The following is a 25,111-nucleotide window of genomic DNA, read 5'->3' on the forward strand; positions in this document are numbered from 1 at the left end:
CCACTCCCCAACAGAGGCCATCAGTGAAAAGAGCACAATCAGCATTGAAAAACCTGAGCCAAGAGTCCTGGCAAATGAGGAGCTTTGGAAAATTCTCTCAAGCATATTGCTCAACACAAACATCTGTTCTGTAAGACCCTTCGACAGGTCCCACATAAAGAACCTGGATATCCAACATATGGCTCCGACAGGAGCTGAAAGGCAGCCAACAGCTTTGCAGCAGTCACTTGAGGCTGGCATGAAGAAGTGTCTAATGGGGCTATGATTGACACCACATCACAGGGCACGCTGCAGCCAGGTTAGGAGTAAATTACTATCCGCATCTCTGGCTCACAATGTACGTGGCTGCCAGGGAGAGGAAAGCTCTTTGGACTCAGATTCAACCAACAAGCCCAAAGATCATACTGGGAACTAGCAAGTGGAGTTAACTGACACCAGAACCAGAGCCCAGTTTTCTAAAACATACAGGGCATTGCCAAAGAAAGGTTGTACTGTATTTCTTCCTGCCTTACTGGGAACGCATCCACTGCTCATTTAGACTATGACATCGCCACAGATACGTATGTTGTTTTTAAAATGATCTTTGCATTTTGAAGGCATCGACTCAGCTGGCTTTGTTTACTTTCAGTTCAGCACAAAAGTGCTGAACAAAAGTGATGGCTCAGGATGCTGCCAGATGGGCAGGAACCGAGACAGCTATACAGGCAGGCAAGCTGTCATTCTAGTATGAATACCTGTCCTGTACACCAGCAGCAGATAGTTGTGCCTACCAAGGCACCAGAAAGAAGGAAAGGACAATAGAATTTGACTTTTCAAATGTAATTTAAGAGTGTTTAGTTTCTAATTATAGACACAATTAGGTGGTTAGAGCAAACTGGAAGTAACAATGAGGGCAGAAATGCATAATAGGAAGTAGTTTCCATACACTACAGTGTCCCTCAGCTTTCCCCCACTCCACCCAAAAACAAAAGATCGAATCAATGCAACATTCTCTTCTTTATAGTACTTTGACTGGGGAATTTATTTTATTTTATTTCTTCTTCTCTTTTACATTCTCGCATCTTGCGCGGTCACAAATATTCCTTTTTTATAGAGACATTGGAGAATTTATGGGATCTGGAGTTGGGGGAACATGGACCACACACAAAAAGCCATTAATTCTCAACTGCACTGGCATTTAATTATTGTAATTTAAAAGGGCATTAAGAGAGTCCTGATTCTTTGAATTGTTGCTTTGGGGGAAGAAAACCTGGACATTTTGTACTCTTCCCCAAGGATCAGACAGCTGAATTAAGTGAGTGTTACATTTAGGCATATTTTAAGACATACAAAGAGCCCTGCTGGATCAGGCCCAAGAGTCATTTATAGTTCAGCATCCTGTTCTCACAATGGTCAACAAGATGCCTATGGGAAGCCCACAAGCAGGAGCAGAGTGCAATAGCACTCTCCATATTTGTTATTCAGATGCATTCTGCCTCCAACAACAGAGGTAAAACAGTTATGGCTGGTATCCATTTCAAAGCCATAAAAGTTGGTGGTGGTCACTGCATCTTGTGGGAATGAATGTCATAGTTTAACTATGCACTTCCTATATTTTGGTCCTGAATCCTCCAAGATTTGGCTTTACTGAATGACCCTGGCATCCAGTATTAAGAGAGAGGGAGAAAAACATCTCCCTATCCATTTTCTCCACACCATGCCTAATCTTATGCACCTCTACCATGTTGACTCTTAGTCGCCTTTTCTCTAAATTAAGAAGCCCCAAATGCTGTAACCCTTTCGTCAAAAGGGAATTGCTCCAACCCCTTGCTCATTTTCCTGTGCCCCCTTTCCTACGCTGCATGATCCTTTTTGAGATAAGGAAATCAGAACTGCACACAGCATTTAAAGAGTGGCCTCAACATAGGTTTGCATAGTGACATTGCCGCTTTTGTTTTAAATCCCTTTTTAAACAATCCCTAATATGGAATTTGCCTTTTTCATAATGGGTTTCACAATGGGTTGACATCTTAACTGAACTATCTACTGCAAACCCAAGGTCTTGTTCTTGGTTAGTCACTGCCACTTCAGACTCCATTAGCATATATGCAAAATAAGGGTGGGGTATTTCCCCCCCATGTGCATTACTTTACACTTGCTTATAGTGAATTACCATTTGCCATTTTAATGCCCATTAACTCAAGTCCTTGATTCCCACCAACACACACATATCCCAGCAGACCTACCTTGCTTTTGCTGGGCAAGATGCTGTCTGTGCTGGAGATCACTTATATATGCCTCTTTAAGGCAACCCTAAAATCTCTTCCAAATGACCACTATCCTGCCGGTTTAGGACCTTTGGCAGCCTGCACTAGCTCAACCTGTAGGATGCTAAATATCCTCTGCAGCTGCAGCCCTGACAACTCCCATAAGCCATCCTGTCAGACAGCACTAGCTAAAACAAGCAGTGCTCAGCAATCTTGAGCTAAAACCATTGATCTGATGGGAGCATCAGACACTCCATATATAGATCTGTCCCTGGCAGAGGCCCAGAAGTCTCACAAAGACAGCTGGGCTTGTGCAGCAAGCAAATGGTGTTCACCTTTGGAAGAGGCAGCATACAAGAGAAAGAGGAAATGCGCAGGGGACAGAGTTTGCTGCAGGTCAGTGGTCAGGCGACTCACCAGGAATCATGGAAAGGCAATTTCAGAAAGGTGAAAGCAGCCATGACCACTTGTCTATATTGTAGGGCAGAACTTCCTAGAATCCTTTCCGTGTGTCCTGTCTAAGGACAATGGCTCCATTGCCTTGTTCCGAATCTTCTCCGGTGCTTTTTGGAAGAGGGCATCCAGATGTGCCCAGTTCACAACGCAGAATATCTCATTGATAAAAGCTCCACAGCAACCAATATCTTTGGGTGCTTTCCAAAATGCCATCTTCTGTCAACTGAACCGTGTTGCCCAGCTGTGTGTGCTTCAAACTCCTTGTATGGCTCTTGAATGACTGCCCCCCCCCCGCCAAAAAGCAACAGTTGGCCATACACATGTATTGAGAAGCAGACCTTTCCGTGAGACACTTCTCAATCCATCGCAAAAATTGGCTGAGGGCATCAGCTGGGAACACAACACTTACCCCCAGCAGTGGGGGGTTAATGAGTGGCAGTGACCTGGACAGACCAAGGTTAATGCATTGCTGAGGACAGATGCTACGAGAGACCAGTAAATCCAATATTAAGAGGCACAGGTGTCAGCACAAATGCATAAGCAAGAGTTTATTTGGAGATAAGGGCTTAAGAACTCCTGTCTCCAAACAAAGCAGTCATTTCCCACACAAAATGCTTCCCTGGGGAGATCCTGCTGGCTTGCTGACTCAGCCATCTATGCTACAGGCTGTGCCATTGGGGGATGGATGTGTACAGAAACAGCTCAAACCACAGATAAGAAGCAGCTATTTAAGGAAGCCTGTTACAGGCAAGAGTAGCCAAAAGAAAAAAAGAAATGGAAAAGTTGCTAATGTGAGCTGCCAGGGAAGCGGCTGGTATTTAGAACTTAGGAGCACTAGTTTGAATTCTGATGCTATGGATGCAACTCTAGATGAGAATAAAATGGATCAATAGAATCAATCTGGTATCAGGCCCGGATCAGGCACAGAAAGGCTTGGGCTGCTTATTGATGACCAAATTGGGAGAGAGACAAAGAGAATGTGACTGCTAATTCTTCTGGGCCTCTTGGCAGCTGGATATCCTTCTAGACAGGCTCTCCAGGTTGGGTCCTGGCAGTGTAGTATTCCACTGGTTCAGTTTATATATGGAATGCTGATTCCAGAAGGTGGTGCTGAGGGGATACTGCTTGGACCTATAGCATTAATGCTATGGGGTGCCATACTGTTCTATCTTGTCTCCCATGCTTCTCAACATCTATATCAGGGATGAGGAACCTGTGGCTCTCCAGAGATTGCTGGGCTAAAACTCCCATCAATCCTAACAACTGGTCATGTTTGCTGGAGCTGATGGGAGTCAAACAATATCTGGCTAGTTATGAGTTCCTCATCCCTGAATTTGGAATGAGTGAAGTCAGCATGACAATATAAAAAACAGGGAGGAAAGAACATAATGAAAACCTGAAGATGTTTTTAGTATCCACATTTATAGCATTAGCAATCAACAAGGATGCCTATTTACTGTATGGCCAACTGCACCAATAACCATGGAACTTGGTTTTTGCCATAGTTACCAACTCCCCTGCCCTTACTTACTTACTTACCAACCAGCAATTTGTGAAGTTCCATTTCATATTCTCCTCTGATTACAACTAGGTTGGAGTATCTAACATGGCCTCAAATCCTCATCTCTACCAATATTCAATGGCCTCATTTGTGCTCAGATGTTTGCACAATATTTGCAAAATACATAATTTATTGCTCTCACTGTGAAGCTACAGAAATTGGGTTTCCATGTTATAAAAGGCTAGTCTTTCGTGTGCAGAAGGTGGTTCATGACAGCTATCAAGACTAGCAGGTCAAGGAGGAGCATCCACAAGCAAAAGTACAGGGAATGGCATGCAGTTGAGCCCAAAAGGGGCAAGAGTACCGGTCTATCATGGCTTTGTTGTCCCAATATTTCTTAGCCAGCTCCTTGCTTCAGATGCAAAACCCAATCTAGCGTTCCTACCTTCAAGCCTTTAAAGCAGAAATTCTCAAACTCAGAAGCCCAAGCCACAGGTAGGTAGGTTCTGATGGGTTGTAGGTGGGTCACACAACATGGAGGTTCTCCTTCGTTTTCAGAGGCTTACCCCATCCCAAAAATTATTACTGCTATGCAACCCCTTTAACTTATTTCTAAACTGTATTTGGAAAGCTTCACGCACCACATAATCAAAGAGTTCTTTAAATGGTGTACACAATAAAATTTTAGATAAAACCCAGCTAAAACTCACAAAACTGAAAAAGCAAATAGATATAAACTAATTATCACTGCTACAGAGAGGTAAAACCAGTAAATCTTTCAAAACAAATATAGGTAATTTGATTAGATGTTTGGGTAGACTTGCTGAAATAAGGACGTTTTCAGTAGGCATCAAAGACAATATAGCAAGGATGCCTGCCTAATGTCAATAGGCAGGGAGTCCCAAACCACAGCTGCTCCATGCTAAAAATTAAAGAATCCTCATAAATGCTGAACGAACATTCTGTCGCACTTGTAAAAGTCCAAGTTTCACTGATCAAAGCAGTCAAATGGGCATGTATGGGGCAAGACATGTTACTAGACAGGCTCATTCACTCCTTTCCTTCATGTCATGCTTAACTTTTAGGATACAATTCTTAACACAATAAGGGTCCCCACAAAATAACTCCATCACCCACAAAACCCAAATATTTACTAATGCACACACTTTTATGTATTAGGATCCTGTTGGTGGTTGAAATGTATAAATTCTATTCAAATACCTACATCTCTAGATTTAACATTAAAAATGATTTTAGCATTGAAAATGGATGTTAACTACAAACATTATGATGTTCTTTTGTTGCTTCTGCAACAGAATGTGAAGGCAAGGTTCAAAGGTGGCGTTAGTAGTACACAAGTGGGTCCTGAAGGTTAAGTGTATAGGAAGGCCCCCCTTCAAAACATTTGAAAAACATGGCTTTAATTGGGTTTTGGGGGGAGGGGGCAGACAACACATTCTGCTCCTAAGACAGATCATGGTAACTGGCTTACCATATGAGGCAGTTGTACAAGACAAAATGAGTTAACATCTACAGGTGTCACAACACAAAAATGCCTGGGATAAAAGTATGAGAGGTGCATAAGTATGGAAAATAATCTTGGCCATTATGTCATTTTGTCAGCTTTCTAAAAATTACAGGAGAATGAGAACGGCTTGCCTTGGACCACAGAAATGCAGGCGTTTCAATGCATAAAGCATCGTGATTGAAAGATGCCGGCATCCTTGGCAAAGTATTTAAATATTTTTGACACAGCTTAGCTATTTCTCTTAGTGGCATTTCGGACACTAATGGCTTGTTTTGCTCTTCTAGAAATCCCAGTTAGAGATGCATTCAAAACCATACCTGTTTTCACTGTTAAGCACAGTATGCAACTGATGAAAGCCAATCCAGGGCAGAAGTGAGAACAGATTAATATGCACTACTAGCTTCTACAGCAGCCAACAGCAAAGCAGTTCTGGCATGACAGAGCTTACCCAATGGTGACAATTTGAGTATTCATCAGCAAGCACTAAGAGCACATTGCAGCCATCCAGCATCGCTTACCAACATATTCAGAGAGGAACACGACAAAAAATGGAGTGACCAGGTCATTAATCCCCTGCACGTAGCCGCTGGCTGGGTGTCGGATGGCCCAGATAAACAGGATTCGTTCAAAGATCTAGAGAGGGAGAAGGAAAGCCAGGTGCTCGAGTTAGCCATGCCCAGGGGAAAGACAGAAGTGGAAAGGCTGACAAGCACAAGGGGGGAAGTGTGCGCGATAAAGAGTTAGAAATGCACACAGCTTAAGGTGCAGAGAGACCCAGTATGAAGTATAGACTACAACCAGAGTGGCTACACTTTTGGGGCCCAAGAACCACATGTACTCTTGGGTGAACTCTCCAAAAACCACATACCAGTGTTGGGTATGACCACCTTAAACTCCCACATGCGTGCACACACAGAGGACACAGGGTTGTTGCTTCTTTTTTTGCCACTGCCACTCAAACTGCTGGGATCTTTGGGGGGGGGGCGGCAGAAAGATTGCTTGGGTAGCTAGGTAACACCTTCATGTTGGGGGTTTGCCAGCCAGGATATACATGAACCAGCATAATATGCTGCATGTAGGCCAGTGGGAAGTCAGAATTACCATCCTTTCCATGAGAGCTCTCTGCCCTGAAGATGTTTCTGCAGAAAGATGTTTCCGTTTACTGCTCTGCCATCAAAACAGAGGGGAACGAGATGCAGTCTGAGTATTATCTAACTTTGCTTTCACCATGTTCACATAGTGGCAGATGGTAGGCCAGAAGTTTTTTCCCTTCCCTTTCTCCCCAAAATAACTGTAGCCACGGGGAGGAAAGGGAAGCCCTGTGCCCCTCCCAGAGATTTAAACTTTCAGTTCTGCATAAAGAAAGCATTGTAAGTTTCCATCTCTTAAACAAAAAAGAAAGAGAAACATACAGACAGCAGTTCATCCAAGCACAGAGTAAAAAGGGAGCTTCTATTTATTTATATTCATAAGCCACCCTTTATCCCAGAGGATCCCAGGGTGACAAGCATATGTAGAATAAAAATTTATCCAGTGTTGCCCTGACACAATGCCACACAGTTTTTTTGCCAGCTTTCATTTATTTGATTTTCTTCAAGATCTCCTTCATATCTGTGGTCTTGCTTGAAGGGAACAAGTGAGATGTTACCCAAATTACGGGCTATTTGAGACCTCATGCTCCAGCTGGAAGCGCTTGCAACAGGTTCATCCCCGTTTGCATAAGGAAAAATGCCATGGATAAACAGGATTTCAAAGTGCCCAGCAACTGGAGCAGCTTTTAGCTGCCAGACCTTACAGCTTTTGGATGGATTAGCTTGCTAAATATGCTTTGCCAAAACTAGTTAAAGGGTGCTTCTAGTAGGTGGAACTGGGAGGAAATCAACACAGCATCACGGCAAGTGTTCCATCAGTGCAACAGCTTGCCAGATGGAATGGTCCCCTCCCCTTTCCCCCTGCATGTTGCTCTGGGGTTCTCCTGACACCCACAGAGCCAATCTCAGGGGCTGCTGGGGACACAGGAGGAGGGGGGGAAACCCTGTTGCGCTAGTGGGAGCCCTCATTCCGGTTTCCACTTACGAGATTCAAGAGCTGAATCCACCCACTACCTAGGCTTCCTCCCTCTGATTTTGCTAAACATAACATGCCACATTTTTCTATAATTCAAACCACTCTGTTGCAGAAAATATCTTGAGAGATGGTTAAACTAGAGAAATGACTACATGCCACTGTGATCTGCCATTGAGTCAGTCACTGGCACCTCCAGTTTAAAAAAGGATCAGGTAAGCAAGTAGTGGGAAATACCTCTGCCTGAAACCCTGGAGAGCTGCTATCAGAGAAATAATGCCCAATGAATAAAAAGTCTGCCCTGGTAATAGCCCAGTGTTCCCAGTTCAACACACTACACCCCCCTCTAGCATGCAAGTCAGCCTTACCAAATCACTGCCAATATATTTAGGGCCATACTGTATTTAGCTAATTTGCTGTTAGCAGAAGCCACCACAGTGGGACTTCAGGAGAACCCCCAAGACAGTGCAGAGGGAGAGGAGAGGGGAGATTGTTTTGTTGGGTAAGCAGTAATTTGTTGTACTGGTGGAGTTATCTCATTGGCACTATGATGAATACAACCCTTAGTCATCTGCTACCACACGTGTCAAGAAACACAAGTCCAAGTTCTTCAAAGAAAACAGATCATTTGAGTGAGAACAAATCACAGCAAAGTTACAAAAATTACACCTAAAGATGTCCTTTTTGTATGTTTTATTCTGAATGCAAAGGGCTATAACGGCAGGAATCAGGCATGGCTAAGGGGCAGTAATTGTTATGGATAATGGAACATAAGAAGGTACAGTGGGGAACGGGCAATGGGGAACTAGCAGCCATACAAGGTGTGCATTCTGAACACTGGGATGGGGTGGGGATTTTGTTTTCTTCTTGTTTTTAGTTGCCTTGGCTTGCATGTTTTTGAAATGTTATGTCCACAACCATGGGCAAGGAACATGCTGTTCTTCACTTAAGAAAGCTGAAATCCACAAGAACCTAAGCTATGGTTGAAGTTTCATACAGTTCCTACATATGCACTTCCAAAAGATGAGGAGCCCTGCCTTCAGAACACTGATGGGCTGCTGGCTGGAGCACCTCATTCCATTTGCATCCACTAGGATCAAAATTTGCAGGCAAGCAAAATGTCAGATTTAAAGACTTGTCCTCTAACAAAACACAAGAGAACAAATCCGGAGGGCATTTGCCGCTATTTGCAAAAAAAACCTTGCAAAACTGTTATAAAGACGGGTGCCATCCTCATTACCTTGGACATACATTTCTTGGGGGGAAATTCCTTTAAGGAGCCTGCATATATTCATTTTACAGTTTAGCAGATTGGTCTGCAATGGCGTTCAGCACAATTACAATAGACAGCTCTCGTTAATCATACTCTGAGCATGACAGTTTGCTTTACAGCACTACCACCTACGTTAACAATGAAGTATTCTAGGTTTCAGGCTGAACAATGCTTTAAGCCACAGGCTGAACAATGCTTTAACCCCCAATCTATGAGCCATTGTCCGCTAGAAGGAGAAAGGAGGCATACACCAGCAAACAAGCCATATTACAGTAGCAATGACAATGTAGCTCAGAACAGTCATGAACCTATTAATTTCAAGACAACAGCACAGGACTTTGTTGAGTTTCCCCCCCAATGGGACACACTGTGGGCTTCTGTGCTCCAAAACCCAGAAAATGTGAATCAAGCTTGCATGATAGCAGGGCCTGTGGCTTTAGACATCAATTTTCATAAACTCCAACATCAGTCAATTACCGGTTCTTTGCAAACCCTGCCTCTCCGCTATGCAGAAGGGACTTGGATTAAGTCCACTCAGACTTGACTGAACTGGCATGCTCTGCAAGCATCAGTAAATATTCAACAGGATTAGGTCGGTCAAAGGATTTTGAGCTTATCAGGGGATGATTAGCTGCTTGTGCTTAAAATGGTGCCCCTTCAGAGTTTGTGCGGCCCCACAAACCTCTGTGTGTGACAGAGCTCCTCAGACATGTCTGCTCTAGTCACTATTAGAGTCCGACAGTGGCTGTTTGCGGAAACGCCTCCAACAAAGAAGTTCCTTAACGGAAACACGTCTCCTGGACTCACGACGTGACAGCTTCCGACGAAGCATGGGTCTCCCTGCAGTTGCTTCTGACACCTCCCCACTATTTTCGCTGGACGTGTCTCTCACCCCTTTCTCTCCCCTGCTTCCTGCCTGCGTTGCTGCGTCTCTCTCAGTATTACTGAGATCCTCCTCCAGAGACCCCGCGCTCCCCCTGCTGGTCCCTGCTTTGGCTGTTGAGTCTCTCCCCGTCTCTGGGAGCCCTATCACCTCCTTTCCCTCTGATGTCAGTTCCCTGACATCCACCTCCCCTCCAGGGCCCCCTTCCCCCCCGCCCCCTCCCTCTCCTCTGGGCGGTGAGGAGCTGAAACCCCGAAACGAATCCTCTTCATCTTCAGACGTCTCGAACATTTCCCTCCATCGGTCTTCGTTCCGACTCGCTGAATCCTCCTCCACCTCGGAATCAGAGAACCCCTCCAACTCCTCTTCTTCGTCGGTGGTGGCGAAGTATTCCCTCCGGAACCTCGCCACTGGCTGGGGTTTACGAGGGAATCTCTGATGAAAAGTTTCAATTAGAACCTCGTCATCTACATCCTCTGCCCTGACCCAGGTGTTTTCCGACTCCGGTTCCCCTTCCCACATTACCAAATACTCTACTTGCTCTCCCTTCCACCTGGAATCTAGAATCTCCGCTACATGGTAGCTGTGTTCTTTTTCCTCCATCGCTGGTCCCCTATTGACCCTCCCCTCTCTGTCCCCTATATACGGTGACAGCAACGATCTGTGGAACACTGGGTGCAACTTCATGTGGTTCGGTAACCGGAGTCTGAAAGCCACTGGGTTGACCTGTTGCGTGACTTCAAATGGGCCCAGTCTTTTGGGTCTTAACTTCTTACAACCTCCTTTAAATGGTAACCCTTGGGTGGACAGCCACACCTGGTCTCCCACCCTAATGCTTTCCCCTTCCCTTCTGGTTTTGTCTGCCTGCCTCTTATATTCCTCCTTCGCCCGGTTTAAATTAAGTTGGAGTTGGCGATGGATCGCTTCCATTTCTTCAACGAACTGTTCTGCTGCTGGAACGCTCCAGTTCTCCCCCTCCCCCCCTGGGAAGGCTCGGGGATGACACCCGTGATTGGCCAAAAAAGGGCTCATCCCCGTGGACACGTTCTCTGCATTGTTGTAAGCAAATTCTGCCAACGCCAGCTTCTCCACCCAATCATTCTCTCTGTCATTAACATAACACCTCAAATATTGCTGGAGGACACCATTAGCTCTTTCCGCCTGCCCGTTGGTTTCTGGATGACGGGCAGTAGAGAAATTAACCTCTACATGCAGTAAGCTCATGAGCTTCCTCCAGAACCTGGAAGTAAATTGTTTCCCTCGGTCCGAAACCACCCTCAAGGGGGCGCCATGCAACCTAAACACATTTTCCACAAACAATTTGGCGGTTTCTTCTGCTGTGACCGCATGTGAGCAGGCTATAAAGTGGGCCATCTTGGTTAACAGATCTACCACCACCATAATGGCTGTTTTCCCTTTGGACCTGGGCAGATCAGTCATGAAATCTATTGCCACTGCCTCCCACGGTCTTTCCGGCGTGGGTAGTGGTTCTAATAAACCTGCCGGCGCCCGCCTCTCCCCCTTGGCTCGTTGGCATCGGTCACACCCTCTCACATACTCCCGTACATCTTCCCTAACCTTGGGCCACCAGAATTCCCTGGTAACCAGCCACATGGTTTTGTGTTGCCCAAAATGCCCTGCTGTGGGGTTATCGTGCAGTTGCTTGAGTACCTTTTCCCTCAATTCCCCTTCAGGTATGTATAACGCTCCCTTGTAGTACAACGCCCCATTTCTCTCCTCAAAACCCCCGGGTTTGTCTCCCTCCCTCCTAAGACTCCTGAGTTTGTCCTGGGCGTATTCATCCTGCCCCGTTCCCTCTACCAGTTCCCTTTGCCCCACCAATGCCGCCCCACACACCCAGCGGTCCTCGGGAATGACATGGGTCTCTTCGGGTGCACCCTCTCCCTCCAAATATTCAGGTTTGCGTGAGAGCGTCCGCCCTAACGTTCTCCGGGCCTGGTACGTAACAAATCTCAAAGTTAAATTTGGAGAACTCCTGGGCCCATCTCAACTGCCGTTGGTTGAGCACTCGCGCAGTTCTCCAATACTCTAGATTCTTATGGTCCGTGCACACTTGCACCTTCTGTTGTGCACCAATTAGTAGGTGCCTCCATCTCCGGAAGGCCTCATAAATTGCAAGAAGTTCCCGGTCGTACACCGTGTAGTTCCTCTCAGACTTGTTCAGCTTTCGCGAAAAGAAGGCACACGGTCGCCACTCTGACCCCTCCTTCCCCGGCTGCAGAAGAAGCACCGCCCCTATGGCTCTGTCCGACGCGTCTGTTTCGACCCTCAGCTTTTTTTGTAAATCCACATGTAGAAGTTGTTCGTCAGAGGCGAAGGCCCTTTTCAGTTCCTCAAACGCTCGCTCCGCCTCCCCCGTCCAAACAAACTTCTTTTTGCTGCTGAGACAGTCCGTGATGGGCGCCGTCAGGTGGGCGAAGTTTCGGATGAACTTACGATAAAAGTTTCCAAACCCTAGGAACCTCTGCACATCCTTCTTGGTCTTGGGTGTTTTCCATTCCAGCACCGCTTGAACCTTGCCGGGGTCCATGGCCAACCCCTTATCTGACAAGCGGTACCCCAGGAATTCCACCTCCTTGGTATGAAACTGACACTTCTCCAGTTTCACCCACAGTCTGTTGGCTTGCAGCCTGCTCAACACTTCTCTGACGTCTCTCACATGTTGCTCCTCATTCTCCGAATACACCAACACGTCATCTAAGAAGGCCACGCAATTCTTGTAGAGCAAAGGCCCCAGTACGTGGTTCATGAAAGCTTGAAAACACGCGGAGCCTGTTTGTAATCCAAAAGGCATAACTAAGTATTCAAATGCCCCCAAAGGGGTGAACATGGTGGTCTTCCATTCATCCCCTTTCCTTATACGTATCAGGTTGTACGCCCCCCTTAGGTCCAGCTTTGTAAAAATCTTTCCCTTCCGCACCCTGGTCAAAATATCATCAATCCTGGGCATAGGAAAAGCCGCCGGCTCGGTCACTGCATTTAAGGCCCGAAAGTCACATACCAGCCTCGGCTTGTCCGTGTGTTTTTTGTCCACAAAAAACACTGGGCTACCCCCCGCTGCCTTGGACTCTCTGATGAAGCCTCTCTTCAGGTTCTTGTCAATGAACGCTCGCAACTCCTGCATTTCCCTGTCTGACATGGCGTACAACTTGCCTACAGGAAGCTGTGCTCCGGGGAGTAAATTGATCTGGCAATCAAAGGGTCTATGCGGAGGTAGTTGGTCAGCTTCCTTCTCGCTGAACACGTCGCTGAGATCAGCATACTGTGGTGGCACCTTCCCCTTCTCCATTACTTCAGTCCCTGCCAGGGTGGCTTGGGCCCCTGCTGACCCCTTTTCCCCCCTGCAGTGTTCTAAGCAATGTGCGGAACCGAAGGAAACCACTCTTTGATGCCAGCCCACCAGCGGATCATGTAGGGCTAGCCAGCTCATTCCCAAAATAATGGGAGCACCTCCCAAGGTGGCCACATTAAACGCTATCAGTTCTGTGTGCCTTGCCACCCTCATTATCATTGGGATGGTCTGCAAGTTGACTCCTCCTCCCAACAGTTCCCTGCCATCGATCGTGGTCACCTGCAGGGGGTTGCTTAAAGGGATAGTCTGTATCTGGTGTTCAGCAGCAAACTCCTTGCTCATAAAATTGCAGGAGCTGCCTGAGTCCAACAGTGCCTTTATTTTTAGGGGGTGTCCATTTTGCAGCTCTAGCGACACTTCAATCACTAGAGCAGGTCGAGGAGCTTCTGGCACTGGCACTTGGGGAAGGGGCACTTTCACTGCTCTTTGGCCTGGCTGCAGTGCCCTGATGGCAACCAGGCGTTGGCTTTTACCTGCTCCGTTTCTCCCTGCTCTTCCCCCTCAACAGCTCCCACCATTCCTTGCCATTCCTTCCTCTGGGGGCAGACTCTGGCAAAGTGGCCTGGCTGTTGGCAGAGATAGCATTTCCGGGCTCCCTTTCCCTCCTTCTTCGCCCCCTCACTGGGCTTTGAAACTGCGCGCGCGCGGGCTGTTCCGATTTCCATCGGCTCTGCCGGCGGGAAAGCTGGCTCAGGAATGTCTGGAATGCGTAACTCCTTCCAACGTTCCCCTCTCCCTTCCCGCCTCTCCAAGGCTCTTGCCTCCTGGCGCGCTCCAATGGTCAGCGCAGATTTGGTCAGCTGATCCATAGACACCGCCCTGGGGCTCCTGGCCAGCTCGTCTTTCACAGCTGAAGAAAGACCTTCTTCAAATAGCATCTGAATGGGTGCTGCCGATAAATCCCACCCCAATCTGTGAATCAGCATGGTAAATTCAGTCCAGTACTCACGGACAGATCTGCTTCCCTGCTTGCAAGCCATTAACTGTCTGCGCACCACCCCTTCCTCAATGTCGCTGGAAAACATGATATCCATTGCACGAAAGAATTTCATAGTGTCCTTTAGGATATCGTTGTGCGTTGCCATCAGGGGTCGAACCCAGTCTCGCGCGCCCTTCTCAAGATGCCCAATTACAAAAGCAACTCGAGATTCCTCATCAGGGAACTCATCAAACTGGACATTCAGGGCATATTGCATTTCAGTCCTAAAGGCATGGTAATCCTTGGGGTCCCCCCCAAACTTCTGCACCAATCCTGGTACCTTTCTGGGGAACTGAGTGGTTCTCCCCTTTTTGTCTGCATCTTGAGCCCTCCTCTCCTCGAGCCTCGCCGTCTGCAGCGCCAGTTGGACCTCCAATGCTCGGTATCTTTCTTCCAAGCTTGGATCAGCTCCTCCCCCTGCTACTCCGGCTCCGGCTGGGTCGCTCATGATGCTTTCTCCTGCACAGGCAGCGTACAGAGACTGTCGGACTGCTATCAGGGGATGATTAGCTGCTTGTGCTTAAAATGGTGCCCCTTCAGAGTTTGTGCGGCCCCACAAACCTCTGTGTGTGACAGAGCTCCTCAGACATGTCTGCTCTAGTCACTATTAGAGTCCGACAGTGGCTGTTTGCGGAAACGCCTCCAACAAAGAAGTTCCTTAACGGAAACACGTCTCCTGGACTCACGACGTGACAGCTTCCGACGAAGCATGGGTCTCCCTGCAGTTGCTTCTGACACCTCCCCACTATTTTCGCTGGACGTGTCTCTCACCCCTTTCTCTCCCCTGCTTCCTGCCTGCGTTGCTGCGTCTCTCTCAGTATTACTGAGATCCTCCTCCAGAGACCCCGCGCTCCCCCTGCTGGTCCCTGCTTTGGCTGTTGAGTCTCTCCCCGTCTCTGGGAGCCCTATCACCTCCTTTCCCTCTGATGTCAGTTCCCTGACAGAGCTATACTGCAAAAGTCAGTTTTCATTATTAATTCCTGCAATTCTGTCTGGTTCAGACAGAAGCTGTAGCTCATTCCTGGCTCTGCCACTAACAAACTATTTAGCCTCTGGCAAGTCACATTGTTGCTGCGAAACTTCATGCACAACTCTGCAACACACACACTGATAGTGTGCCTTTGGGATTGAGAGGATATCTTGCCATAAGCACACTTGGCGTAACAGGCTGGCAGTCTCTGTTCCTAGGAGACATCAACTCAAATTGTGGAGTCTTATGAAACTGAGCCCAGAATTACACATTATGGGTACTGCATACCTGCAGATGGAAACAGCAGTCCCACATTTTTCCCGCCTCTGTTCCCTGCATCATCTAGTAACACAAAATATAGGACATGCTGTCACCATGTTATGAGTTTCTACATCCCTGCAACCAGCATCCAATGATGTGTAGGGGGATAAAGAAAAATAATGGGGTGAAGTCTTGTCACATATTTTTTATTACCAGATATTACCAAAGAGAGGGAAAATGAGATTCAAGGCTGAATCTCAGGGACAGCCACGCATCACCTCTAACGTCTAGTTCTATCGTTTCCAGATAGGTGTGGATCTTGAAGGAAAGGGCAGTTCCTGCCACCCCTAGGGAACTGTAAGTAAAGCATGCAAACTGAGCTTGCTCCTGCAAAAAAAACTTGCATTTCAGCTGAGAGTTCAGCTTCAGCACAGAATTTGCACAAGATACCAAATTAAGAAATGGGTGGCAACTCTGCTTTTGGAATGAAATGTACAAAATTTCACTGCTGAGGTTGAAATCAGCTATGACTTTCTTTTTTAGAAAAGCCCATGCATACAGCAGAAAGCAGCTGACTGGGGAAAAATGCTAGATATTTGGGGGGGGGCAGGAGAAACTTCCTGCCCATCAACACAGGCTGGCAACTCACACTGCAGGAAAGCTAAAAAGAAAAGGCCCCTTTTACCTCCTGTACTAGTGGCTGCTGGAACAGAGGGATGAGGGGGTTCGTCCGTGGAATGTCTATATGGATCTGAAAGACAATTGTAAAATATATATGTATCAGAGAACATTAATGGTTGCCAAGCTGATCAGCACTAGAGGCAATATTTCTCTGGCTCAAGCCAAAGCAGAACTATGACTTAAGGTGGAAGAGGTGATATTGATTCATTCAGAAATCCCGAAGAACTGTTTTGCTCCTCCTTCTTCAATAAAAAAGAACATGCTAGCCTATCATCCAAAATCCTTTCAACAGAGGCTGCATTTAGAACACAAAGCAGAGTATCTGGAATGCTTGAAAGCAGAACACCTTTTAAAGGCCACTTCAAATACCTGGGTAAATTTTTAAAGTATTTCTTCTCTAGGATCTCTTGGCAGGTCAAGAGCTAACATCTGCTCACTTCTGACCACTAACACCCACAAACACTGTTTTGTGTAGGATGGGTCTGCCACGGTAAGAGACAAGGTTACAGGTAAAAAGCACACTGTTGCCACTGTTAGTGGAATGACTAAGCCCTGTACCATGGAATCCTAATGTACCCTAGATGCTAAGCGAAAGAAATGGCAGGCAGCAGGAAGTAGGGGGTTTGGGTACCTGCCGGTATGTATCTTGATGGTGCTCCTCATTTCTGGAGTCGTAATACTGCTCAATGAAACCAAAATACTCTTCTCGTTTGCGCTGCAAAGTCAGCTTCCTTCGCTCCATGCTGGCAGGGAGGTAACCCTGTAGGAGAAAGAAAAGCCTGTCAAGGCTGGTCTCCTTTTCCTCTGCTGTGCTCAAAGTCCTCAACTTCCCTACACACATGCATGCCTGAAAGTAGTTTGCAGGGGAACTGTTCTAACCAGGAGTGCAGGATTCAGTAAAAGAAAAGTTGGAGCCATGTAAGAATCTCATAGAAGGTTAAGCAAAGGCAACTCCTTCTATCCAAGTGTGGTGGAAGAAGTGGCAACTGCCAGAATCCCCCCATCACTCTTACGGGCATTCAAGGCTACCTTGCATAGAATCCAACAAACTTGGTTTTAACACTTGCTGCTACAAAAAAAAAGGTTTCTGAAGCTAATCATCATATCTCACTTTTTGCAGAAGTGGCTTTCTGGAATCCAGCAGCATGTTTGTTTTTTCCAGGTATAACCAACACAACGTACAGGCAACTCTTATTTCTAAGTCAGGCAAATCTTATTTCTAAGTCTCCATTGCTTTGATGCCTAGTTTTTAAAAGGTAATATTCTCTCATGTTTATGGGAGGGAGACGTTCCTCTCCCGTTAAAGGATCCCAGGTGTCTAGGCTGAAAAAGACCTGAAGAACTCAACCGGGGCCTAGTATAGCTGACATGTCTCCCTAGAGTCCCGCTGTGTCGTTTGCATGTATTCTATAGATTGCAAATGTACGCAAGTTGCCTTAGCTTGGGGAAGCAGCACTCACTGATAGCAGTCGCCACGTCACAGGCCGGACCTCTCTGGGGACCCCTGGCCAGCTGCATTTCCTCAATTCATCTGCAAATGGAGAGCAGTTAAGTTTATTCGCACGCAGTATCTTGGCTGGCATTTCTACACTAGGGAGGAAAAGCAACTCCTGCCAGCTTGGCAGGTTCCAGAACCACGAGAAAGACTTTTTTGCTAGATATGTAGGTTTCTATGGTGATGGTGTCTATGATTCCTTTTTTCTTTCTTTTTTTGTAATTATAGGTTTTTAATTGTATTTTTATCAAACATTTATGTAACTTGCACTGCAATTCCATACGTGTCTACCCAGAAGTAAGTCTCATTGATTACAATACAGCTTTCTCCCAGATAAAGGGGTGTAGAATTGTGGCTCAAATACATGGCATAAGCAGCCTGGAGCACTGGAAAAGGTTTTTTTAAAATAAATATATTCCATTGATTCTGAGTCGCACACCACTCTTTAAACCAGGGGCAGCCAATATGGTGCCCTGCAGATGCCATGATACCTAACTCCCATAATCCTTGACAACTAGCCATACTTACTAAAGATTATGGGAGTTGTATTCCGCAATGCCTGGGATGACTTCCCAATTTAGGCAGTGCTTATTAGCCGCTCAACAAAACAAGACATCAGTGTCACACTTATCCTAGTTACTGAGTACAGTTTCAACGCAAAACTACTTCTAAACAAGAGAAAGGAACCAAACGGGGAGCACACTTCTCTCCCCTCTGGTGATATCCCTGAAACTAACAGGACCCTCTGAGTTTATTGCCTGGACTCACCTAGATCTGTGTTGTGGCTAGACAGAAGCTGCCGGAATTTCTCCAAGCGAGTTTTCTCACGCACCGTCATGGGAGGAGCCCCTGAAGCGTTTTGGTCAGAGATGCGAGCAACAAGCGGAATGATGGGTCGGAGTGGGAGGGATTGCTGTTTGTGGAGGGGGTTGCGCACACAGGCATCCTCTAAAAGAGTTTAAAGAGGTCCATCAGGCCATGAGCATACTGGGCAGCGGCAAGCACTGTCTGGAGCTTCCAGAATCCACTACCATTCCCAAAAAGGTCTGCACACCTTCACAAACATGCACGACGAAGAAAGGCTTCACACCTGTGAAGTTTGTCCCCCATCACTGAATGGGGACAGAAGCTCCACCAACTGAATTTTTTCCTGCCACGCTATTATTAAAAAGATACAAATGCAACCTCAACGAGCAGGAAATATAAACTCCTGCACTGCTGCTGGGAAGCTACTCTGCTTCAACTGCACGTTCTGTGGAACAGAAGGAATCCCTTTAATGTAATATTTGGACTTTCAGTTCAACTGGAACAATGCTTTAGCAGCACAGGACAGTAGTGATCCAGGAGTCCTGCTCACTTTTTCTGGGCTAATAAGCAGTGGTGAAAGAAAATACCACATTATCCAGAATAGGCATCACTCAGTGGTTTGCATGGATGGCTCTCGGACCATTTTTGTTGCATAATTACTGAGGCAAAGATTCATCTGACCTGTCCTCCAACAATAAACACAGCTAGGCTCTCACTGCTCTCCATCCATCATCTCCTCAAGGTCAATCCTTTTGCTCCAATTTTCATGCTCTCCTTCCTTCCTTCCTCTTCTAACATGCTGGACAGACAACTCAACACATATGGGAGGAAGCAGAAAAACACAAAGGCAGTTTACTATCCCAAATTCCACTGACACCTCTATGCCAAGTGGCCAGTCAGTTTCCAGCAGATAACTGGACGTGAGACATGGACTCTGGAGCCATCTGGTGGTGGTTCTGTGATAGGAAGGCTCATTCTCAGAGCTAAAAAGTAGAGTATGCTTTGCTTACTCCACTAGCACCATCACAAAAAGGTCTGGTCCATATTATCTAAACTATTTTGAGTACGTCTTGCATGCCTGTTCCGAAGTCCTTAGTGCAAAGCTCTAGGTCCCACCCACCCCCATCCAGTAAACCCTATTCAGATTGGTTCATTGTTCACTAAGAAGGCTTACTCATAGAAAGCTTGCCCCAATCACTTGCAAAAGGAGTAACACAAGAACTGTGCCCAATAGTGGGCCTGATTTGACAGGACACTAGGCTTTTATCCCATGGAAGTATACCAGATCTGTGCATACTCTGCAAAAGTATATGTGTTGTAAAACTACACCAAGGTAACCTATACAGTCTGTGCCAACGAAAGCAAATTTCTACTAGCTGAATAAGAAGGATGCTACTGGATCAGACGAAGGATTCACCTATCCCAGAAACCAACCAACAACAGTGTCCACTAATGAGAGTTATGAAAATCAAGAGAAGTCACATATTATCAGCATTAATTTATTCTGCTCCTGCTAAAATGAGGCAAACAGGGAGCTCCATAAAGCACTAACTCAACCCCTCACCAGCTTTCAAGGTGTCAACAGGAATTGACCACGCATATTCAAATCTATTTTTTCAGCCATAAGAGAGAGATCATCCACATTCCTTGGCTAGAATTCAAGATCCTCAGAATGCTAAGTTCTGCACTTGACTCCCAAAGTGACCCTTGTGCAGACCTGTAGAACCCACACACCTTTGACAAGATCACATAGGGTAAAAAGGCCAGGGGGCCCTTACCAGGCGCTCTGGACAGCTGGGCCTCACTATTGGACTTGATGACCTTACAATTGGTTGGTGCTTCATTCAGAGCCACCTGGGGCCAGTCGGGTTTCACACGCAGCCTGCTGTGGTTCTCCAGCACCTGGGCTGCTGTGGCCTTGGCCACCTTAGAGTTCAAAGTCTGGAAAGATGGGAAGTCCTCATCTTCATCATCCCCAATGTCCCAGGCGTCACTGGTGTCGCGGGCAAACTCGTGAAAACTGCTGGCCTTCTTATTCTTCATGGGTAGCGCGCTGATCTTTGACCGTTCCTTGATGAAGCTACAAAATAAAGGAAGCTGGCATTAATGCAATGTGGTCAAACTCTGCATCGCACCTTCCCCTGCCTATAGCCTAATTTGCCCTACTTGATTCCATTTCCTCTGCAGGTCAATTCCCCACTGCCACTTCTCCATCCCATGGTACAGTTCCTTTCTCGTCTGGTCAGGGTAAAGAGAAGGAATGCAAAGTCTTCCTATAAGCTCTCCACCAAGTGCAAAGTTCAATGTCTGAACCAGTGAGCTTTGCAGTCTTGGCACATGGGACAGTGAGGAGAAACGCTTCTGCCAAATGCCTCGATGAAGAAAGGTTGCCAGTCTGAAGTATTGCTTGGCAAGCAAAGCAAAGGAGGAGACTGGATTCAACTTCAGGGAGCACATATGGAATCCCGGAGAACAGTAAAAGTGCAGGCATACAATTTGAAAGTAGCCACAATAACATACTGCTTTGCTATCAGGTTAACATATACATAGAAGAGAGGCATAATCAGGCACAACTATTCTTTCATAAGCTGCATTTGCTTTGTTCTCAGTTAAATGAGTCAAAGTCCTTGTGCTATAAAGAGAAAGTTCATGTCCGAACAAGAAACTCAGAAAGCACATGAACTCCAGCAAGGTTAAGGAGACCAAGAGAGAAGCTGAGAACAAAGAAAATGGAAATGTCTCAAAACTACTTCAGAAAGCCTGGTCAAGAACAGCATGTTCAAGAGGTAAGCCAGACAAAGGAAATACAGAAAAACTAATGCTATTCCTTGAAGATGTCTTTGTTGAAGGGGACCACTTACATCCAAGTTACACTTTTTCTTAGAATTTTTATTTGCAAATGAGTCAAAAATAATAAAATATCATCAGCAGAAACTGACATTAACAATGTTTCATTCATTTAAATTTACACATTTATATAGTCAGTCCAAATAGGCACTGAAAAGAGATTAATGAGTATAAGCCACACATTCAAATGCAGAAAGAGCAGTGAGATCTTCAGACCCATGAGATATGCTTTGAAAATGGTAAAACTTTCATAAAGTAATGTTTCTGATGAAGGTGATCAGGACATAATCTGTTTGCATAAGAGGCTTGAATGAACTCAGATGCAACAATACTAAGCCTACCCTAGCTGATCACTAAAATCAACAGCAGTCAAATTAAAAACAAGGCCTCAAGGGAGAGAGTGTTCCAGAATTCAGGGGCCACCACAGAATAAACTCTGCTTCTAGCTGACAACAATCTAATGTCTGAAAGAGATGTCACCTGGAACAGGGCTTCACTGGCAGATTGCAAAAACCCCTTCTCCACCTCCCAAGGTAGGAAGGGGATACACTCTTTAAAACAACAGAAATTTAAGATCAGACTCAATTAAACTAGCATATTCTCATCAAAGGTTTTTAGTCAAGATATCGAGAAGTGGTCTTCACTCCCAAGCAGTGGCGTAGCGTGGGTTCTCAGCACCCGGGGCAAGGCAAGTAATTTGCGCCCCCTAACCTGTGGATTTTAGCACTCGAGTCTCTTCCGCGCGCCCCCCAGATGTTGCGCCAGGTGCGGCAGGCCCCCCTGCACCCCCCACGCTACGCCACTGCTCCCACCACAAGTCTTCAGGACAGCCATCCGAAGGCTGGCGCGGGGAGAAGGTCTCTCCGCCCCACCGCCAGGCTTCGGAGCAGCCTTCCGAAGGCTGGCGGTGGGGCGGAGAGCCCTCCTCCCGCCGCCAGGCTTAGGAGCAGCCTTCCGAAGCCTGGCGGCAGGAGGAGGTCTCTCTGCCCCACCGCCAGGCTTTGGAGGAGGTCCGAGGACAGTGGGGAAGACGCGCTGCGCTTCCCCGCTGTCCCGGAGATTTCCCTATGGACTTTTGTCTTGCGAAGGGCCGGCCAAACGCACCCCCCCCCAATGTTGCGCCCGGTGCGGCCGGCACCCCTGGCACCCCCCACGCTACGCCACTGCTCCCAAGATATCCCTCCCTCTTAACTGGCACTAACTAAGAAGAATCTATGATAGACAAAAGGCTCCAAAGTTGTTCTATAATTTTATATTCATCTTGCAATGGCCCCCTTCAAAAACAAACACACTGGGCTAGAGTGTCATTGATTCGAATGAATATAGGATTGTGATAGTCAACAGTTGAAAACCGCTATCAAAATGCATCAGTATTAGCAAACATTGTGATTTAGGGAACAATGTATTTATAAACTCCACAATAGCATGACGAGAGCAAGGTGTTCAGCACAGGGGAAGGCACATGTTAGATTTATAATCATAAACTGCCACAATCGCTTATATATAAAGACAAGCAACACATAAACTAGGGTGGCTCTGCATAGCTTGGATAGCAGCATTAAAGTCTTTGCCCTCCTTTTTTCCCTTGGAGAATCCCCTCTAGAGACTGACAAGGAGGTTAGACTCCGTGACTCATGAATCCCTTGGGATATAACAGCAACAATTGTGATGGGAATGTCTTCCCATAGTGACTTAATAATGGGGCCACCAACTCATTACATGCCCATTACTCAAGGGCCAAAAAACAGGTAAAGCTCAAATTGGTGCCTGATGGGGAATTTATTGGTCCAAATGGCATCCAAGGCATCTAAACAAAACATCCCTCATTGAGGCAATACTTGCAAGTTCTCCTACTCTAAAAAGTTCTTCCTTAGAGTTCACAAAGGACATCGTGTAGTTTGTAATTCTTGGTCCCAATGCCTGTGTTTAGCTCAAACACATTAGGTGGTAGTTAATTAAGTTTTGCTCAGAGTAAACCAACTGAAATTAGTGAACATGACTTGTTGTTGGCATCTGTCTGTCTCGAGAGACAATGGAGTGCACCTCCATGGGTGATGTCAAACCGTTGCATTTGCAGCACCTAAGTGACCTCCCTGGGGTGCAAGCCTGGGCAGTGTGTATGGAGATCCTGGGCTGGAAGGAGGTGTACAAGGTGCCATCATTCCCCTGACTAAGTCTGTTAATTTCAGTGGGTCTACTGTAAGTAAAACTTAGTAAAATTCCAACAACACAGCAGTGTATGTTAAGCCATTAAATTTCACTTTCAGCATTTTTGGTGCTGCTCCCTTTCTCTCCATCCCACTTTTCTCCTTCTGCAATAGCTCCTGTGATCACCAACTAAACCGAGGCCTTGGAGGCTGGGAATCCACAGGAGAGAGCAAAATAACTGGACGAACGAAACAGACTTCTTCCCAGGGCAAAGCAGCACCATGTGGTGATGAGTGCTAAAGGTCTGAGAACCAGGGAAGCTACTCACTTTTTAGTAAGCCGGGGATCCAGTGGAGGATGCTGAGCTCCATAGACAGGTTGAATGCTGAAGGGGAAACAAGAGACTCAAGTGATTTGTGAGCAAGTATTCTAGCCTCAGCAGTGAATGTATCATGGGCCACATACAAGCAACGTCAATAACTCCCAGGTATCAAAATCACAGGAACAAACACAATCTGCTACCTAGAAAAGCAAAAACAATGTTGACAACCCACCCTCCTAATTCTTTTCTTGGCATCCCCTTTGGCCAGTCCAAAGAACACACATGAGAAAGATTTCCCATTTCGATAAGCAGCTCTTTGAGAGTTTCCTCTGCCCCCTGGCCCCAGTCAAAATATCTCCATCATTCTTTGCAGACTTAACAGAGGCAAAGCCACATGACTACATACAAGCTTAGTGCTTGTTCTTCTCAGCATGGATTATACAGCACATGGGGTGAAGAACGGGTAGTAAGGGCTATTGGTCACAAGGACAACTTTACTTGCACAGGTTAGGAAAACTGTACTCCTAACAAACAATTCAGACAACTGAGCTGGGGGGAAAGTTATGTGGAGGGGGCCCCAGGAGTTAGCCCTCATTTCACTCATCTTCTAGCTACATGTGCTTCAGAACAGAGAAATAGGTAGAGGGCAAGACATAGGCTACAGACTATTTAAATAAAAGAGTATGTGCACCCACCTCCCCCTTCTATTGGCCTGAGCTATCACAGCAGCCTATTGACTGGCAGGCAACGTACACATCAGTGAATAAAGCTTAAGTTCATTGGTTGGGCTGAAGTTCAAGTTGGATCATTTCTTTTCCCAAAACCGGTTTACCTGGTTTAGTCAACTTCACTGTTTAAATTAGCTATAGATGGAAACAACATCTTGATTTAGAGAGGCAGAAACACACAAGTGAGCAAGCAGGATGTGGCAATGAGATAAGAAAGCTAAGATAGTGAGGCACCAGCACACTTGCAGAAATAATGTTTGTTATTTCTTTTCTTCCCAAGTACGTATTATAAGACCTTTAGCTGTACTTTTCCCACACATCCAAACTACCCCAGAAAGTTGGTAGAGTTTGACAGGCGGAGAGATGGATGACATTAGAGGGAGAAACAGAGAATTAACTAGCCTGGCAGGATTTAAAGCCAGCTAAGCATTCCAGAGGCCTCGCGGTGGTGAACTGGCTTGGGACAGCAGGGTCAATATGAGGTTAGAGAGCATGTGAACAATATAACACAGGGGTGAGCAGAAGATAAATTAGGATCTACTGAGAGAT

At 46.3% G+C, this 25,111-nt stretch overlaps 1 protein-coding gene across 1 annotated transcript in view; it reads right to left on the bottom strand.

Moving 5' to 3' along the window:
* TBC1D22B (TBC1 domain family member 22B) overlaps positions 1-25,111 on the bottom strand; it is a 44,373-nt gene that overhangs the window by 16,820 nt on the left and 2,442 nt on the right. Inside the window, exons 2-8 of the mRNA XM_082228223.1 lie at positions 23,841-23,897; positions 20,296-20,597; positions 18,479-18,658; positions 17,676-17,746; positions 16,847-16,975; positions 16,220-16,285; positions 6,250-6,364 (exon numbers count right to left, since the gene is read on the bottom strand). Coding sequence (XP_082084349.1) covers positions 6,250-6,364; positions 16,220-16,285; positions 16,847-16,975; positions 17,676-17,746; positions 18,479-18,658; positions 20,296-20,597; positions 23,841-23,897 — 920 coding nt within the window. The remainder of the gene's footprint in view (positions 1-6,249; positions 6,365-16,219; positions 16,286-16,846; positions 16,976-17,675; positions 17,747-18,478; positions 18,659-20,295; positions 20,598-23,840; positions 23,898-25,111) is intronic.

The sequence above is a fragment of the Podarcis vaucheri genome, assembly GCF_965113315.1.
Source record: "Podarcis vaucheri genome assembly, chromosome: 6".
NCBI classification, from domain to species: domain Eukaryota; kingdom Metazoa; phylum Chordata; class Lepidosauria; order Squamata; family Lacertidae; genus Podarcis; species Podarcis vaucheri.